This window comes from Myzus persicae, unplaced genomic scaffold, assembly GCF_001856785.1.
Source record: "Myzus persicae strain clone G006 unplaced genomic scaffold, MPER_G0061.0, whole genome shotgun sequence".
In the NCBI taxonomy this organism is placed as follows: domain Eukaryota; kingdom Metazoa; phylum Arthropoda; class Insecta; order Hemiptera; family Aphididae; genus Myzus; species Myzus persicae.
The window spans coordinates 140,667-161,120 of record NW_019103928.1 but is presented as its reverse complement, the minus strand read 5'-3'; the positions used below and the strand labels follow the sequence as shown (position 1 = coordinate 161,120).

The following is a 20,454-nucleotide window of genomic DNA, read 5'->3' as shown; positions in this document are numbered from 1 at the left end:
GAGGGGTATGTTCCAATGAACAGACATCAATGTCAGTCCACTTAGCCTATTCTAATCACAAAACAAATTAAAAATATACTGTATAGTTTTATTATAACTTTTATAATAAATATTATGTCCTAGATAGTAGATAACTTCATTCATAGTTAATTTAAGATAAGTTTTCAACCTTAAGAAGGTCGAAAAACCTATTTTGGGAGTAGCTGTAGAATGTAGATACTATACTGGCTTTGTAAACTTATAACAAAATAAATCAGGATATTAATTAAAAAAATTGACAATTGAAGCTAAGAAAATGTTTCACTAAACCATCTGTATCGTATGATAAAATTCGTTTTCCTTAATCATGTAAAGACAAAAACTTTTCCAAGTATAAGACACTAGTCGATGGGAGGGGTCTAGATTCCATGCCTCCCCGTAAATTCGACACTGGCCCCGCTTTAATAATGTGTAAGCCGCGAGGCATATTATGGAGCTTGAGGTTATACAGTTTATTATACGGATATAATACTGTTACTAGGTGTTTCCACGACAATTAAATTTGATCCGGCGAGACAACCCCAAGCCTACCTACTACCTATGGTATAACTTAGGTATCCACCCCATATACCTTTACCTAGGTATACTATTATATTTTTCTAATATTATTAATGTATGCTGTATGTATTTGTATTATACAGGTGTTGTTAACACATTTTTACGTACAGCAAACAATCGCTATCGTCGTATCCATGGGAACAATTTACGTGTAAGGCAAAGGAGACGTCTCGGCCGATATTAAACTGTCGTCGCGTTTTTTTTTATTTTAGGGTTTTTTTTAGTTCAGTATTGTAAAAATCGAAAAAAAACCTAGAAAAAAATCGAGCTAGTTCATCGCGGTCCGTGCTTGCATCACATATCATTTTGGTTTACCGCTTCCGAACGTACAGCCGATAAGTTACTATGACATCAATAATTTACTGTAAGTATACTAATTAACATAAAAGTCTATGGTAACCAGGAACCTATTATATAATAATGTAGGTAACCACCCGACATTTGTTTACGGCGACGCGTAGACTGTAAGTTGTAGGCCATCGTCCCAATATACCTTTCATACCCTCAACCCATCATATTATAATAGTACCTATGCGCAAATGACAAATAAAAATCCATTGCCGACGTCGGCGCGCGTGCTACATTTTAACAACTATGTCTGTGAACTTCACTGCTTGTACAGGAATATTGTATTCGGCAAGCATCGCATTTCTAGATAACTTTTCGGCTAACTACCGTAATAATAGTTAAAAATAATTGTATCGTTCGATTACCTTTCACTGAGACTGAGTTGTCGGTATCTGGTAGATATTTAATATGTAGGGCATGAGTATAATAATACAATATATTATGATGTATCTTGTCGTGCTTATTCTTCAGTCAGTATTTTTTTTTGTTGAGTTCATAATTTTTTGTACAATTTTAAATACTGTATCACATGTACTTAATCTTGTGCTAAATACGTAAAACAGACCATATCAAATAACAAATATAAAGTTTTGACTCAGCGTCGACCTTGTTTAAGTCTAAAGTACTTTCATCATACAAGTACCTATACTTACAGATAATATACATTTTCTGAAAATTCATTTTGTATTTATTTTTATAAATATGTCTGTTGTTATTTTTAGAAATATTTAAAATTATTATTACCTTTAAATATTCATCTATAAAATAAGCTTGATTCAAGAGTATGTCAGTTCTGCACTATTTATTTTCTCTCTGTAATAATCCTCGAAGCAATATAGCAAAACTTGTGTTCAGAAATTAATGCAAATTAGTGTTTTTAAATTTAAAAATAAAAGAGTGAATTGGCCATCATTAAATTTAAAGTTAAGAATTCTATCAAGGGCGATTTTAGGCTTTTGATTGGTAGGTATTTTAATTTGAAAGCAATTTGTACGGCTATTTTATAATTATGTTATAATTTACTTTTAAATTATATTAATGAATGCCTTTGAGGTGTCTATGTCGTCTTAGATAATATTCTATAATCTCTATTAGTTAATTAATGAGTTATTTCACTCTATTGTTAAAGCTAACAACATAATATTGGATATTTAAAACTCCTAACTCAAAAGTGGAATGCTTCTTTATTATGAGTTATGGGTCAGAAAAGTACGCTGATATAAGGGATATAGGAAATAAGGAATCATTTTTGTAAATAAATTTAAAAGATATTTTGGTTCAATTTAATACTACAATTTTTTTTTAATAACAATAATAGAGAGCTATTAAAATATATAATTTCATATTGTTTTGTGTTTATCTAAACTTGAAATAACAATCGTTCAATTTAAGTTTTAATGATATCTTAACTTTTAAAGTAGGTACTTAGCCGATTTATATACGAATATTGCAGTAATTTCAGAAGTTAAAATATTGATTTCTATTAAGTATTTATGCTATTGTGTATTAGTTTTTGAGCTTATAAAATAGGTGGGTAGAGGAATTTTGTATTGATTTATTCATTATTATATACATATGCATTAGGTGATTATTGATTATCAACTAGGAGAAACATTTTGAGGCACACTTGTGTACTACCCATGTATTATTTGTCTATAAATATTATGTTGGCCGTATACTCAAAATTCTGCAGAGTAAGATAAGTAATAAGTATAATGAATACACACAATTTATGGGTAGGTATATTATAATATATAGGTAGGTAGGTACGCTGTTTGGACAGGCCGCCTCCGTTCATTCTGTTTCAGGCGGCCCGTTGTGTGTCGCATGTCTTGTTAACATTTTGCCACAGTAGTCATGTAAACTGTATTTCCGGTCGTCCGCTCATCCCGTCAACCCATTCGTACATGAAAAGTCCCCTGGCACCGGTTGGCATCTGCCGTTTTTTGTCACGGCTTTTCACTAATATTTATATAATGTGTGTGTGCGTACCTATGTATATATTTGTCCATTCGTCGAGAATCGCATATTTTCCTAATAATTAAAATGTGTAACCTAACCTTTACAATTTATAAATTGTGTCATAATATATAGGTACACCGTATTAAGTAAAAACGCAATATACCCATATGCGTAGGGTAATACAACTATATGAGGAAGGGGGAAACATTTTAAATGTGTCATTTTGCGGGGGAGAGAGGGTGAGTAGAGTTTTTTTTTTTAGAGCTTTTGAAAACTTCTTACTGGAAATATTAAATTTAGAACTCCCTAACGCACCAACTAGATTCATTTTCTCATCGGAAAAGATACTGAAGTGGAAAATCAAAGCATATTTCGATTAGGTACTTATTGTGTACACAAAGTGTCACAGACATAAAAAACCCGCATCATTGTAAAATCAATACATTTATCACTAAAACGTAATATTTTAAATAAAAAGTAAGACATTTTAGTATTTTTTTAAATTTTAAGTCCAAACGTCTGTCATTACTGACTACTGAAGTATATCATATTTAAGATACCATTTGGATCAATATTGTTACAAATATCTCTTTCAATATTTATGGTCTTGTGTCATATGTTGAAATATACAAGGTCATTGAATATATACCACTTTCCAATAAAATATTTGATGATAAAAACAAAAATAGCAGTTTAAAGGGAGCTAATAATAATCAAATCCCTAGCTACCTATACATGTGTTGAAATTTTGAATCTGTTAGGCGTTTGCCAGTGTATTTTTGATGATAAGAAAAATTAATATTTTTGGTATCTCTTTATGCAGCTATTTTGTACCTAATGATAACAATCCGAGTCTTTATGCAATAACATGTATATTTCAATCATGTTTCATAGTAAAGTTTATCGTATATAATATCTATTGCCGTATTGACATGCATCACTGTAAAAAATTACCTCTCACGCGATGCTGAAGAATTTGTTAAGGCCAGAGCTAACTTTAGAAGTTTATATAGATATACTAGATTTCATTAGGAAAAGTTGAGGGAGGAGGTCCAACATTTTTTTAATAAAGATTCTGGTCACTTGTCATTTTTGAGTTTAAAATATAAAAACTCTTTGTTCTCGTTATTAAGCACTGCTTTAACGAAAATATAAAACTATTCTTAAAACAATTGTCGATAAACAATATTTACTACTAAAATATTCCTACTTTTAAAAAGTTTTTGAGAGGGTCCAACTCCCTAGACCCTTCTCCCAGTTATATGGCCTTGGTTCCACTTCATTACTATAATTTTGACTACAGTGTTTTGCAATCATCATTTGAGCTTAAATTGAATCACAACAATTTTCAGTAAATCCTAAATAAATCGGAAAGTCTTGGGGGCTAATATTTATACTTAAAGTGCTAAACCTCCAAGCTCTTCCCTTCTAGATACGCTTATGAGTATAACATTTAAAGGTTGATTTTTTAAGTGACATGAATCTCAGAATCTACAACTACACAACCTTACCTAACACATGCATAAGTACTACATTTTCGAAGTAGAGTAAAATTAGGATAGGCTATGCAATAGATAAAGTCCTTTCTCAGATTATTTGTACACGAGGTCTTATTACTGTTATTTATCTTATTATCAAATTATAGAGTCGCTTACATAGTTAGATAATGTACTTACTACTTATATTATATTACATGATATAATTGCAAAACTATAAGGTGTAAAATAAAGTTATGGTAAAAAATAAAATATTAATTTCAGATTGGATGTTTTTCGCTCGTCTTGCTTCACATCTATCTCAGAGCAGGATAGTGGAGTACGAGTACCTATTAAAAATATACAATTTGAACTTGCACTATAAATTCATGATAAATTCAATTGAAAGTATGTAACATATTTGCTATTATATTAGGTGTAAATATGATTATTTTTATGTATTTTTATTCTTTTGGTCGTGAAATAAAAAATTAAATCTTAAACTAGTAGGTTATAATAGTTATAAGTATTTCAATTTTAGATGAGCGGAGCTGTAATAATAAACAAGGGCCCCCTTCACAAAAAAAAAAAATTGGTGCATTATTTTGGTTACCTAAACTTTATATGTATAACTATTTATAAATAATTAGAAACCTGTTAGAATTTCGAGGTTTATATACTGAATTTCTTAAAAAAACATTTTACTAAAAATGTATGCTGTCATTCATACATTAATTCAACAAAGTATAATATTTTTTCAAAGTCTCTTTATTGTTAGGTATTACTTTGAAATATTGTAATTAATGAAATCACATCGAATATCAATTTTAAATATCATAGGTATATCATAACTAAATACATTTTATTTCTTAACTGTTCAAAGAAGAATCACACTTTTGTAGCATATAAAATGTATATATTTTATAATTCTGTCATTGCGGAAGTTTTTAGTTTACCAAAGGACACATCATTTTGGATTATTTTTTATTAACATTAATACGAATTTCTATTAATGAACTGTTATAAACATATACCATATGGCGGTCGGCGGATATACATAAAATTGTTGAACTGTCTCTTAGAAGTAAGACCCCAACTGTCAAATACATTTCTGTGATTACAGTGAGTTGCGGTAAAAAATCGCAGGAAATATTTCTTGATGACTGGCTGGTTCTTGAGTGGATAGCAGTTTATGTTTGGTAGGAAAAAGTTTTAGGAATTAGGCTGCAAGTATATGTCTCGGGAGTAAAACGTTAATATCTCAGTGTACCTAAGTCAGTTGAACGGGTTATCAATTTAACGCTAACAGTTCGCAAACTTCATTCGTGGATTTGAATGTGTAAAGAATTGTCATCGGGTGTGACGAGCGATTATTCCCAATCGTTGAGTAATTACTAAGTAATTATTTCCGGGTTGAGCTCTTCAAGCGAGATGAATAATGTTTGATAGACCCCTTGTGGGCGTTACATGAAAGTAGGAAGGACAAAGTCAATCCAGTAGACCCTCAATGCCACGATGTCACGGTTAATAGGCATTCGGAGGAAAGCGTTGAGTCAAGACTCTAATATTTAGCAATATGTACCTACTTCTATAAATAATACCATTTAGCCATGGCGTATACTAAATTAAAATAAACGAATACCATGCCAAATTAGAGTATCTATACGATTTTCACCGCATTAGAAGACTATAGATTGTGTCTTGACGTGTTTGTCATTTATTTTGTACGTTTTACAGGTTTCGATTTCCAAAATATTTATGTATACCTATTGAAAAAGATTAATTTCTTAGGTTTGTCGTACCATTTATGAGTATAGAAGAGCGTTATGTTTATTGAAGCATTCATCGCGCTGTTAATTTCCGCTACACACGTCATTTGCATTTTATAACTTTTCTGCTTCCCCCACAGTATATTATACGCACGCTTTTAATTTATACCGTATCATTACGACTATTAAATATCTATTTTCTGTAACTTCCATGAGTATTTAAACTTTTGGAATGTCACGAGCGGAGGGTAGTAGGTACACGGGGGGTTCTATAAGTCCCTATATAAATAGGTGCACGGCACGTGTTTACCGACCATTGTATTCTGTGCTGTGGTTATAGGATTGGTGTAGTAGTGGTAAATAATTCAATTATTATTTTTAAAACCGAAATTCAATTATTATTGAAGATGCCACCAAAAACGGTAAGTAATGCAATTAAAAGTTAACATAATATTTGTAATAAACAATAATATTGTCGAATTTGAAATCAAATTGAACTCAATTCTATAAATATTTTTTAGTATCTACTGAAATTTAAATGTCAAACATTTTTTGTAACTCTTAAAGAATTAATCATAAAAATTGAAACATTTCATTGCTGTTTTCTACTCAACGTATTATTTTCTATATTAATTAATGAAATGTTCATAATATTTGGACTAATTTTAAGCTGTATATTAGCATTTCAAATTCTCGATTTTTTATATAAATGTCAATAAAACCATTTATGCTCCGTAAAAAAGTTTAAAAACTTCATACAAGGTCCTTCATAAGTTTTTATCAAAGGGTTTTTGAAGTTAAAATTTACACAAAATTAAATGTTTAAACCAAGAATATTATAATAAATTTAGTTATTTTGTTGTAATTCAAAAATATTATTCGTGAAGACTTAAAACTTTGATGTGTATTATTATATTTTCTATAATACGCAATAATATTTTTAAAATATTTAGATTCATTTTAAGCTATTGTTTATTTATACCACTAACCACCGATTCACACCGTTTATCGGTAAGTCGATTTTTACTCAAAAGTGAACAACAATAACATACTATATAAATATGCACCTACTACTATTACAATAATTAAATGGTAACATTTATAAGATAAATTTTTTGTTTTTGTTAAAAATTAATGCAACCTACCTAATAGTAGGTACTTTTACATTTTACTAATTTTAAAATAAATAATTAATACAATATCAGTACAAATATAGTATCATAAAATTCACTTAGTAATATAGGCTGACAAATTTTTCGTTGCAATGGATTATCATTGAATTGAAATTTAAGTATTTAACACATCCATTTCAGTGACTTTTATGTACTCAATAATGATTTACACTCGAAATCTATTCAGGTAGGGATCCAGAGCAAAGATCTGTGGGGGAGGAGGGCTGCAATTTTGTTACAACACAAATACAAAATATATTTATTATGAATACAGAATGTATAGTATTATAACTAATGATATTCAGTTATATGTCTTGACGGGGGGGTGGGGGGGAGCCCCCCCCTGGATTCGTAAGTGTGCCTATTGTATAGCAGAGCTGTTACCTACTTGCTCATTTTTTTGTCTGCTCACTGTTTTACTCTGATAAATAAATAAATTATACTTGATTTCACATCGAATACTCTTAATAGTATTAAAGGGAAAACAAACTATTAAAGAACTACATGACCCATGTTTAGATTTTTACAGTAAATTTATATTTAATCTGTAGTGTTCATAAATGTTTTGAACGAAAAGATTGAGTCAAATTATTGTTTATTATGGTTAACCTAATTATTTGTAAACATACAATAAAATATTATAATAAAGCAAACATTGGGTCCTTGAAAATAATCCAACCCCCTGTAGTTGACTGTTTTGTTGTTGAATGAGATTTAAATTGTTTTGAAAAGTTGTATAATATGACTATAGTTGTATAATAAACCTGGAGGGATTCTTCCTGTCAAGTGATTATATGCAGTAATGACGTGAAGTTATGACATTATTATTATTATTTATTTATAATAGACGTATTACCAGAATAGAACAGTCATATTTGAGTGGTAAATTGACTAAAATGTTCATCAAATTATTTCTTTTGTAAATAATGTACTGTGCAAGCTTTAATTTTATGTCATAATGTATTCATATTTTACTAGTTAATGTACAACTCATACAGACGTCGGTGCAACATTTAATTAGTTAAATGTTTAATTACCAAAATGATAATGAAAAGTGTAGAGCAAATAAGCTTCAATATAGTGTATACTGTACATTCATATAAATTAAAAGTTTATGTTTAATTAAGAAAAATGTATCAATACATTAAATAGTATTTTACAACTAGAAAATAATCATAGTAATATTTTGTTGTCTCTGTTATTTTAATTGATCAACATCTTATTAAAATAAATTCAAGTTTAACCCCTTAACTTAACATTATATTTTGAAATGACGAAATTAAATGTATAGGCTAATCAGAATAAGAGATCCGGACGAATGGCTAAAAAAGGTGGGCAAGCAGTGCTCCAAGAAGAAATAAATAGCGATGATGACTGGACAAAAATTATAGAAAAGCCGGGAATGTATGGTAATAAAACACAAAATAATATAATAAACTTATTCTTACTGACTCGTTTGTTATTTAGTCGTTGACGTTTATACAGAATGGTGTGGTCCTTGTATACCAATGACAGCATACTTAAAAAAAATCAAGTTGGAATTAGGAAGCGAAAATCTACATTACGCTATAGTAAATATTCACTGCCTTTATATATGATTATCATTTATAAATTGTAGCAAATATACAAACAATTGAAATAGGTATGTAACAATAGATACATACATAGCTGGAAGTGGTTCCTAGATAACTGAATGAGTTAGTTATGCTAAAAAAGCCTTAATTCTAAATATTTTGTTGTAGAAATGTTGTCTTGTTTACTTGGTTAACATAAATTAATTGATACATACAAAGATAAAGTATCTCTAATTAAGTAATAGAGAAGGTTTTTTGAGAGCGGAAATATTTTGTCATATTTATTTAAATCTTATGTTTATTTACGATCTATACATACAAGTAATACAAAAAGTAAATTAGATATATAAATAACGCACAATTTATTACAGTTTAAAAATCGAATACAGGCGGGAAAAAAGAAGTCACTATTGGTGGCACCCTAGGGGTGTATAGTTTATTTTAAATATTGAGTCGGTCCCTGCAGCACTTCCTTTTTATGCGTGAATTACCTGCAGAAACATATGTTCCCGACCATACCAATATCATTTAAATTATATAATTTTTTTTTTGTACATTATCATCATCATTTAGCAAGAATTTGTTAGGTGGCCATCGGAACAATTTGTAATATATTAATTTGTTAGTAAATTAAATTTTAGAATTTAAGCATGTCCCATAGGCTCCATCCTTCAATTCAATTAAATAATGACAACCTTTAAAAACGACGGACTTCAACACAATCTCATCAATTGAAAACGTTTTTCAATATTTTGAAAATTAGTTTTATGAATTTGTATTCTCAGGGGTCGACTCCACGTAGCCCTCAGAATGTCTTATTAATAAAAAAATGTGTCAATATTTTACAAATTTATTGCGAATAATTGAAAATTCTAAAATCTAATTTGCAATTCCGCTGTATCTAATCATCCACAAACGGATTTCCTAATTAAGTCTAAGTTGCCCCCAAACCGACTTTACTTCCTCACCTCACGCAGTAGGGGCTCGTGAGTTTTTGGGCACAGCCTTGGGTCTGCTGAAATCTAGTTATATTTGGTTAAGCCTCCTCGTCTCTTCTAGTTCCACATATTATATGTGCAATACTGCAATATATCGTGTATCATGTAAAAAACGTACAGGTTAAAAAAAAATGTATTGATTGGTGGGGATTGTGATTAAACTATTAAAGTAATAAAAAGTTTCATTTTACACATATTTATTATTTTTATATTGCTCATATAGATTTTTATTTGAATCATTTATGAAGTATGTATAACATTTATAAATTTAATATACAGTAGAAACCACTTATTAGAAACACTTTGGGACCATAAGTGAAATGTGTCAATTAACCGATTGTTTCTAATAAGCGATTGGTTTGATTTGTACTATGAAAAAAAAATGAAAAATAAGCGGAAAATGTATGTATAATTTTAAAAAGTACATATGTACAAATTTATATATTTTTGGAAGCACGTCGTATGATTTTAATAACTCGTACTTCTGTTTAGAACTTAAACCTTGGCGTTTAGACATTTTTAGATTTAGATTTTTAGAATAACGAAACACTTTTGAATCACCTTTATGTACCCACGCCGAAGCTGAACTAACGATACGTATAGGAAAGAGCATTCTTATACTTCGTATAGAACAGGGGTGGGCAACTGGCGGCCCGTGGGCCGCATTCAGCATGCTAGCTTCTTTTATCTGGCCCGAGCGGCCGAGCTACATTTTCAAATTACATCATACTATTTTAAAATGTATCGTCTATAATCCATTTAACACAAATTTAAATTTAAATTTTGAATGACCTTTTTCTTGCTTTCCCAGCTCTGGCCCTCTAGATTTTAATTTTCTAAAAGTTGGCGTTCGAGTAACTTTGAGTTGCCAATCCCTGGTATGGAACGTACTGCACTTAAGATAGTATAGTCCAAATATAAACGCAACGACAGCAAAGATAAGATTAAATTACATTAGTTATCGCACGGATAAATGGTGAATATGTTAACAGCCCTCCCAATTATTTCACATAACCGATGTGATGTTTCAATAATCCGATTTATTTTCAATGTTCTAATATAGGCTGGTCCGTCCCTGTACATTTTGTTTCTATCACGCGATTGTATCAATTATCCGTGTTTCTAATAAGCGGCTTCTACTGTATTATAATTCGATTATAGATTCGTTTAATATTGTACAGATTTTGAAGGATCTTTTAATAAATTAAAAAGCTGTTTGATTATGATTATTAAATTCTAGGCAAAATCTGACAATATAACTGTGCTGAAAAGATTTCGACAAAAAAGTGAATCCCATTGGTTGTTTTTTTATGTAAGTACCTATATTGATTATAAACCGCGAATAAAACAATTTTTTGTTTATAACGTTAACTATAACTATTTATTTTTCATTATAATTTTTTGAAAAGGATGGGAAATTGGTCAATATCATTATTGGCACCAATGCTCCTAGATTAATGCAATTAATAGTGGAGGAGTTGGAACAGTATGTTAAGTTCAAAAATGGTGAAGTCCAGAGAGAGTTTGTGAGTGTAATATACGGAATTCGTATTTTGCGTATGTATACTACAAACAGTGTTGAGTAATACCCAAACAAAACATTTTTATAAATTAAGATACCAATGACTCAAGTGACCGAGGAGGAGCAAAAAAAATTAAATGATAATGAAAACTATCAAAAACAGAAAACAAAAAAGGAAAAAATAATTAGAGGTTTGTAACGTTATTATGTTTTTATTTTTGATAATCTTTAATTATATAGATATCGGATAGGTACATCTAAAACTTCCTTTTGGTTTTTTACATTTAAAATAAAAATAAATGAAATAGTTTACATTTAGGTATCAATATCATAATTTAATATTAGCTATATTATATTCGGTTGTGGAAGTTATACTACAGAAACCTATCCCTTATTACTCTTTTTTAATATTATAGTTATGGACCAAATCATATTTATATCCATGTATATTGTTTGAATATTATATAGTGCGGTTCGGTGCGTTGCTGGCCGCATATAAAATAAACATCTTATTTAACAATTTTTCAGATAATATTAATTCACATAAATTTATAATTTTTTATCAAACTGTTTCAAATGATCCTATAAAGCGATGAAACAAAATGTACAGTGTTACCAACATGTTTGATTGTCAGTGGTTTCAGTAGAAGACCACTATGAAGAATCTCATACAAAATAAAAATAAATAACAATAAAGTAGTTTTTCTCTATAACATCACTATGACTCAATAATGGTTAATAATTTAAGATTATAGAATGATGAAAAAGAGAGAACATTCTCTGAAACAATTTTCGGTCAACGTTCAAATGCAAACTTGTGTCATGTTTTTCCCACACACGATCAAGTACATTATGGTGGAAAAACCAATTGAAGATGACACCAAAGAACTCGATAAGCCTCTTGAACCCGTGATGATAGAAAAAAGGGTGTGCGAGGTGGCTAATTCGTGTGCTACTAAATATGAGGAACTTATTGTTATCGATGCTAAAGATGTAGAGTTGACGGAAGACAATCTGAACGAGGTAAATTAACATATTTTAAATACACTCGTCAGTCGTCAGTAAAAATGTTCAAGAACGTTGGAGTCCTAAAATATACCCGAGACACATTATTTATTGTTCCAAATGTTTGCTGTAAAGTTCTGTGAAAATTTGGAACAAATATATTATTATGGAGCAAACTTCTTTAAATTTATTCGTAATAAATGTTTGTATTCTAGAATCTAGATCAAAAACAAATCGCAGCGAGTAATACTTGATATTTTTTCCTCTGCGTATGATTTGATAACAAATATCAACATTGTTGCTATGGTAACTTAATCATATTAATCATCGGTTACTAGGGAAAATCTAGGCGCTGTATTCTAAAATAGGTTGAATAACGTAATTATATTGCGATCAGTCTCTATATAAAGACACAGTAGGTACTATAACCCTAAATTATAATGTTATAACATTTATTTAATTTTGTTATTAATAGGTTGCCGTGGCAACTAAAACGGAAAAATAAAAATTTTTTTATTCGTTTCACAAACAAAATAATATAATATGTTAGAATTAATAGAAATAACCAGAAGCAGACAATTCTGATGAAATAATAACCGAAATATTTCTAACTCATACCTTTATGAAATATTTCCCATATACACGTACTCTTTAATATCAATATTTATTATGTTATTAATTTGATAAAAATAAAATACAATATTTTTCAAAAAAATTCCTTTGATGGCTTTGAAGACCATTTCCTTTTGATACGAAATTTTTTTACGATTTATTCGATTTTTTATCAGCACTTAGATATCCAACAAAATCATTCGCTCTTTCTGATAGAGTTTAAATAAAAAACATACATTTTTTGCAATGAAAAATAATCTAGGATACATTTTTTTTAACATAAACATATTTTTGAACTGGATACACATTGATTGGCATTTGACCATGAGAGTTTCCATGATATTATGCCAACCGAACAATAACAAAGATGAAATTAATGTTATGAACATAATATGACATTATAATTTAGAGTTATAGTATTTACCTTTGTAGGTTAACCTTAGCAACCAAAACACAACATAATTACTTTACTCAACCGATTTGGTTTTAAAGTACCTAGATTGCATTTAGCAACCGATGATTAATATGACTAAGTTACCATAGCAACCTCGTTTTTACCTAAAATTATAGTATATATTTTTTCATAATTTTAAAAACTGATTAAATGTTTTTTCTGATAGCAGAGAAAATAATACAAAGTAGTACTCAACATTTTTATTATTAGTACTTTGAGATCTATAGTGGGATCATCCGCTTGTTCGGAGGATAGCTTAAATCAATAACATTAATTTAGAATCTATATTATACTTTATAATTAGTAGTTGATAGTACTGAAACTTTGTTATTGCGATGTGAGAAGTAGTTGAAGATAGCCAACATGTTGTCATTGGGCTATGAGATGTAGTATTCGAAATAACCAACCTTTTGGTCAAATAGATTCAAGAATAAATACCTAAGTGTTATTATTAACCATTCAAAACGTTGAACATTTTCTGACATTTTATATACTTATATTACCCAGAAAATTATTTAAAATTTTGGATAAGCTAATACGTTATAAATAACTAATAAATAAAATAATAGTTATTATCTAACATAGTGTATGACACAACAAAATTATTGTAATTTCATATGTATATTATATAACTACCTAGGTACTTATTTAGATTGGAAATCATACATGAATTAATTTTTTAAATCTATTAAATTTAGATGTTTTTTATGGAAAAAGAGTTTCTGGAAAGTTTTCCGCAAGAATTTATCGATCAACTGTTGAGTAAAAAAGTGTATTCGGTAATGTTGTCAATGCCTACTGTCAAACAAGACCCCGCTGCCCAAGAAGCTATCACAGAAGACGAAAATCTACCTGAGCCCATTGACCTAATGGGAGTAATAGAACAGAAGTTAAGCACAATAATTTACGGAAATGGAACCCCATTAAACCCTAGTCCGAATTCGTAAGTACCTTAACTATCAATACATAATATGCATTATGAACTTATAATGTTAATACGTATGTATACATGTTAACGTAACCTTTATGTAAAATTATATTTACTTATCATCATATTATAATTATAATATTTTAAATTAAATAATATAAGCATCTTGGTATTATTTAAATTTGAAAATATAAATTTATAAAACACAAAAAAGCATACGCTTGTGTGTATGTGTGTGTGTGTGTGTGTGAGTACACACGATAGAATACTTAAATTAATATTTAACTTTGATAGAAATTTAAATAATAAAATATAATTTGACTGGATGGTTGTCGATTATTGAATATTGCTAAAATTGAATAGTAGAGCGATAATAATTTAAAAAAAACAATGCCTAGGTGTTCCAGAAACATATTATAATAGAATCTAAACAAATGTTTATTCTTCACTGAAACAGTAGTTAAAGTGGGAAAAATTTTGAAGTGGGTCTACAGTCACCGATAATTTAGGAGCGTTTCCGAGTTTTTACAGAAGTCTATATCCAACCAAACTGTTTTAAGAAGTCCACAAGGTCTAAACCTTCATCAATTTTTCTTTCACACACCTATTTGTTCATAAAAAAATTGATAAGATGTAAAAACAAATTTCCTCCTAAGAAAATTGATCCTACTTCTACATATTATGTCTTCTCGGTAAAAATAAATTGCAATTCATAGCCTGAAATATTTAAAAAAATGTATTTAAAGTTTAAAATGGTTTTAGTTTTATAAATTTTATTAAAAAGACAAACGAAAACTAATTTATATTGAATGTTAATACATTTCTTGTTAAGTGTCCCCCTGAAATCGGAGACTTAAGTTTAAGAGAAAACATAATCTTGCCTCAAATAAGAACCCACTTCTTATTTAGGAGTCCCTTACTCCGCCCTTCCTTCCATCACTATTATACCGCTGACTCAAATAGACAACTCTATTTTCATTTAAAAAAAAAAACTAAACATTGAGAACTCGGATGACCAATATATGTAATAATTTCATGTGTATGTAGTTTTATATTATATTAAATTTATAGGTACAATGTACCTAGATAATATTATCTTAAATACACATTCAATTTTTAATTTAATAATTCGAAAGTATATTTGAATAAAAAAAATAATCTGTTGTTTTCAAAATATTAAGGTATTATTTTTTTGAAACTGAACAAATGAAAATATATAAAATTACAACTTACAAGTATAATTTTTCATAACATGCAAAATAATTAAGCTTTTTTTTAAAATTTCATATAATATAATAATTGGTGAAAATAATGGAGTGACGGGAGGTGTTACATAATTAACTTGAAAAACGGAAATTAAAATATGCAAACAAACTAAACCGTGTGAAATTAAACTTTATAATAAATAATAATATGATAAAACAATGTAATAAAGTAAATATTAATATTACAAACAACGTAATAAAGTCAGTTATTAAGAACCAAGTACTTAATCACAGTAAAATGTATTTTATTCTTTATGTTATGGTTACTGTTTTTACTTTTTCAATAATTATATGAGTTATTTAATATTTTTAATATATTTATGAATAATTTGAAATTTGTATAGGTAAAGAAATAATCAAATAAATAGCTTATTATACACACACAGTGTACCTACTTAGTATTTACTACCTAATATATATTTTTTATAATTGTATATAAGATAAACATGAACATGAGAATCATAGTTATATGATGGTTGTAAACAAATCGAAAATTGTATGATATTATTAAATTAAATAAAATTAATAAATGTATAAGTATAATATATTAAATAGTGTATACTGAATAATCATATACTTATACTATATAGCGTTCAAGACTGTATACATCAAACATTTTATTAGAAATCACTTATTAGTATAGTGGTCTTGTATGTTTTAACTTAAAAATTAAAATACATTTTTTTGAATAAAAGAAATTAAAATCATGTAAACTAATAATAATTTTTTATACGATATATTTATTTTGCTTGCTTGAATATGTTTTGTTAGTATAAGTAGGTATATTGATACAATACAATACGATATGTATTACAATTGTCATTTGATACACTTGTCTTAATATTTCGTATAATAAAAATTATTTAAAAATTAAATAGCGTTACAAAGGTTAGTGACCCTATTTACCATAGTCTTGCAGATATACATAAGAAAGTAAATGAATCTGGACAAAAGTTACCGTCGATATATACCCCCAGAAATCCGTTGAGTAAAGCTTCGGCGCTGACCATTTTGTTCAGCAAATTTTGCCAAAACAATGGATACGTTGCACCCCAGCCACCTTTACCACAGGTTAGAGAACTGGTTTTATTACAAGTAGTAGGACGGTCTTTGTTTTCCATATTATACTATATAGAAGCCGACTCTATTTTTAAAACTTTTTTCATCAAACTAGAAGGTCGTCAAGGATCTTTCTAAAAACAAATACACTCACCAGCTTAGGTATACATATAAACTGGTGCATTTACTTTACAGTACCTTGTCATTTTTGATATCAACAAATCCAACATCGTGCTACCGATCATCGAGGATCTCGAAGAAAAAGTCGTCTATTACGGTTTTTTCCGTAGCGCCGATCCCGAAAAACCCAAGCTACTCTGCAAAGATCCCGAATTGTTAGCTACATATGGCATGGACAAAGTTGGGTAGGTATTAAATTTTACCATTATGATGTAAATAATAATATACATATATTACGCCTATGTCAATATTCTATAGCAATCAGAAATTACACGAACCTATAATATTGGAAATAAAAATCTAATCTTACATGTACAGCCAACAATACTAAATTCGTTTTCCATTTTTCGTTTGAAATCATACACTTGAGAGTTTTTCTGAAGTCTCAATAAAGTCAGATCGTATAAATAGAATAATAAGTAAACAGTATTTAAGTTTAGTGGAGTTAATTTTCATACATATTAAATTACTCGACTTTTTTCGCTCGTTGCACACATCAAGACTAGTTGTACAGCTTTTAAAACTAAAAAGTTAGTGATCTAAAATATAAAAAAAGAATTTTATTTTTAAGCTCTCGAGGCGTAATAATTAATTAAACGTTAAGCATTTGTATAATTTACCCAGTTTTTGTTAATGAATTAAAATTTAAAACACGTGTTCGACGTCTTGTCACCCATGTAATTGGTTGGTGGAACAATGGTTTTTACTTTCTTAAATTTAAAGATGACATTTTAAATGAAAAAAATAAAAAATAACTAAGATATTTATAAACTATATATAAGTTTATAAGTAATATACTTTTAAATTATTATATCAGGTCTCTTAATAATTATAAAAATATTCTCAAGAATAGAAAATTTAAAGTCGGTACACAATGTTCGCACCAGAAATAGTTTTCTAAATACTAGTCAGTTGATACAGTTTTTACACTTCCTGAAACTGTTGATAGACGCGAATAATGGTCGCTAATAATACGAGCGGTCTGAGTTTGACTAAGATTTATTTCGTGATGATGTTTTGATCTCATAAGTCATTATTTCACGTTAGTAATTTGGTATATTGTTGTTATTTTATCAATCTAATATAAATATTATATAAGCCAACACACAACGCGTGTGGTTTGTAGTAACCCTGGATCCCTAAACTTAAAAACTTACCTTAATATTTGATTATTAATGAATATGAGTAATTTAACTTATAATATATTTACACGAGCTATTAACTTTGTTTTGTTTTAAATCAATACCTACAACCAATCAACGATTATTTTCGTTTGTTCTATAATGTATATGCATAATCAAAAATTAAACTAAAAAAAATACTAATCGGAATAAAAGTTGATTTCGGCGATAAACACAGTGATGTTATGGCTGAGAGATTGTATGCCATATTTAACTCATTTGCAGTTTTAAATTTTTTTAAACCTGTGCCTGAGTAATACTAATAGTTTTAACGTTTTTTTAATTTTTTTTCAACATTTTTATTTTTCCCATACTCATGATAAAACAAGTGCCTTAAACATTATATTTTTTTTGCACAGCAAAGAAGCCAAATTGGTATTGTCTGTGCTCATGGACGACAAGGATAAGAGTCTGTTGCGGTTCGTTGACGTTGGGCCAATTTACGTGAGTCCGGATCACGAGGTCGGAATTGACGATGCCATTAAGTTTTTCCCACACGACTTTGACGAGATGGATGGTGAAGTAAAGTTGTGGTTGGCCCAACAGGAGGTCCGAGAAGAGGAAGATGCAGGCGTGAACATTTTGGGTGAAGTTGAAGAAGGAGTGATGGAAGAAGAGAACCCACCACAGGATCAGCAACAGGAATCAGCTCAGCCAACCGTCGTCGGTTAATATTGTGTCCAATGTTTAGACAACCATGGGTTTTCACAAGTTCGCCCATTTTAAATCGAATACTTTTCGAAAAAAAAATTTATTATTTATGAATACTCTTTTCAAAACTTAGAAGTAGTTGTGACGAAACATATTTTGTTGAATTAATTTTATTTTATTTCTAATACAATATAAAAATTAAAAGTATTCTTTACAAGATACGTTCAATAAATGTGTACAATAATGTACCTATATTGCCTATACATTGCGCCGTGATCCAATATTTTCGAAAACAGTTGGGCAAGATACAAAATCCTGCATGTATTTAATTGTACTTGCTTAACTTTTATTATTACGATTACTTCAATACAGAGTAGTAGATAATTATTAATAAATATTTAAAAGTAATGATAGATTATCACATTAAATAAAATAATATAGTTTTATTTTGATCTTCTTATGGTACTCGTATATTAGTTTTAAAATAAAATGTGAATATTTTTAATTGTATGAATTTAAATATCGTACCACGTTAGAATACAGATAATGTTTCTAATTTACTAATATAAGGTATCAAGTATTTTCATGTGATTCAATTTGTCGTTTGTTATAAGTCATATTTATCATTACCTGTTCATATTATTTTTTCCTCGATTAAAATTGTATATTATTTGTGGGTCTTTTAATAGAGTTTAAATTTTAAAATTTGTATAGGATATCTTACAGCACGTCATAACCTTACCATATTCAATTGTAAATTGTCATATTTTGAGTTTTTTTAATTAATTCTTATACATTATTGAACTTTTTAGTTAAATTCGTTTTTAATACTCGTTGTCCAATACAAAATAAATATAAACACTTAAGGATACTTTACAAACATAATGTTAGTACCTAGTTTCTGGTGACCCGGACACTATTTATTGAAGATATACTATTTAATAACGATGTTTAAAACTTTTATAATAAATATGTTCTTTAGTTATGACGTTATCATGTACATTTTATTTATATAGAATAAGTAATTCTATTTAAACTTACATATATTTTGTATACATTTTTGTATTTATATTCTATATTATATTCTCTTTTGGTTTACAGACCTACTTAAAAGAAAAATAAACATAATTCAAAAGTAATAGTATATAATATATAAGACGGGATAATTTGTTTTAAAAGCACTTAAAATATACTTAACACGTCTGGAAGTAATTTTGAGGAAAAATAATTTAATACATTATATATTAGGCATAATTTACTATTTATGAACGAAAGAATTTATTTTTTTGTTTTCAAATCAATATTATAATACAATATCTGAAATACAAAATAATTGAGAGAAGTTAAATAGTGTACTCCTTTATTATAGAAGGAGTGGTGTTATTCACTTACAAATACCACATACAACCATACATATTGGAATTCATCCGTTTTTGTGAGATGATTTTCAGCCTCTCGTGGCCTATTATGTTTATTTTTAAATTCAAATTTTAATCCAAGCACCGACTGCTATACGCATGTTTTGCATATTTATAGCGCTCAAAGCCGTATTTCCGCCATTGTCGTTGTTTTTGCAAATGTATTATCGTTATTATTGTTATTATTTTTTTTAGTTCTGCTTATATTATTTTTACATTTATAGTTGTGCTTTTCTGTATTAGCTCTCGCCTTTTCCACGTAGGTTCTGGTGGTGGCAGAGCGT

The 20,454-nt window shown here is 28.7% G+C and overlaps 1 protein-coding gene across 2 annotated transcripts; it reads left to right on the top strand.

Annotated features, from left to right (window-relative positions):
- Nucleotides 1–832: 832 nt before the first annotated feature.
- On the top strand, nt 833–19,157 carry LOC111036466. Of its 2 annotated transcripts, none has more exons than XM_022318491.1 (11): nt 833–961; nt 8,615–8,732; nt 8,791–8,894; nt 11,136–11,207; nt 11,305–11,421; nt 11,512–11,608; nt 12,166–12,440; nt 14,187–14,431; nt 16,593–16,752; nt 16,936–17,105; nt 18,461–19,157. In XM_022318491.1, exons 2-11 carry the CDS (start codon nt 8,642–8,644, stop codon nt 18,771–18,773), a joined length of 1,644 nt encoding a protein of 547 aa, XP_022174183.1. In that variant the 5' UTR covers nt 833–961; nt 8,615–8,641; the 3' UTR covers nt 18,774–19,157. The 2 variants fall into 2 exon arrangements, with proteins under 2 accessions (XP_022174183.1, XP_022174182.1); XM_022318490.1 differs by lacking the exon at nt 833–961 and adding an exon at nt 6,290–6,573.
- The last annotated feature ends 1,297 nt before the right edge of the window (nt 19,158–20,454 follow it).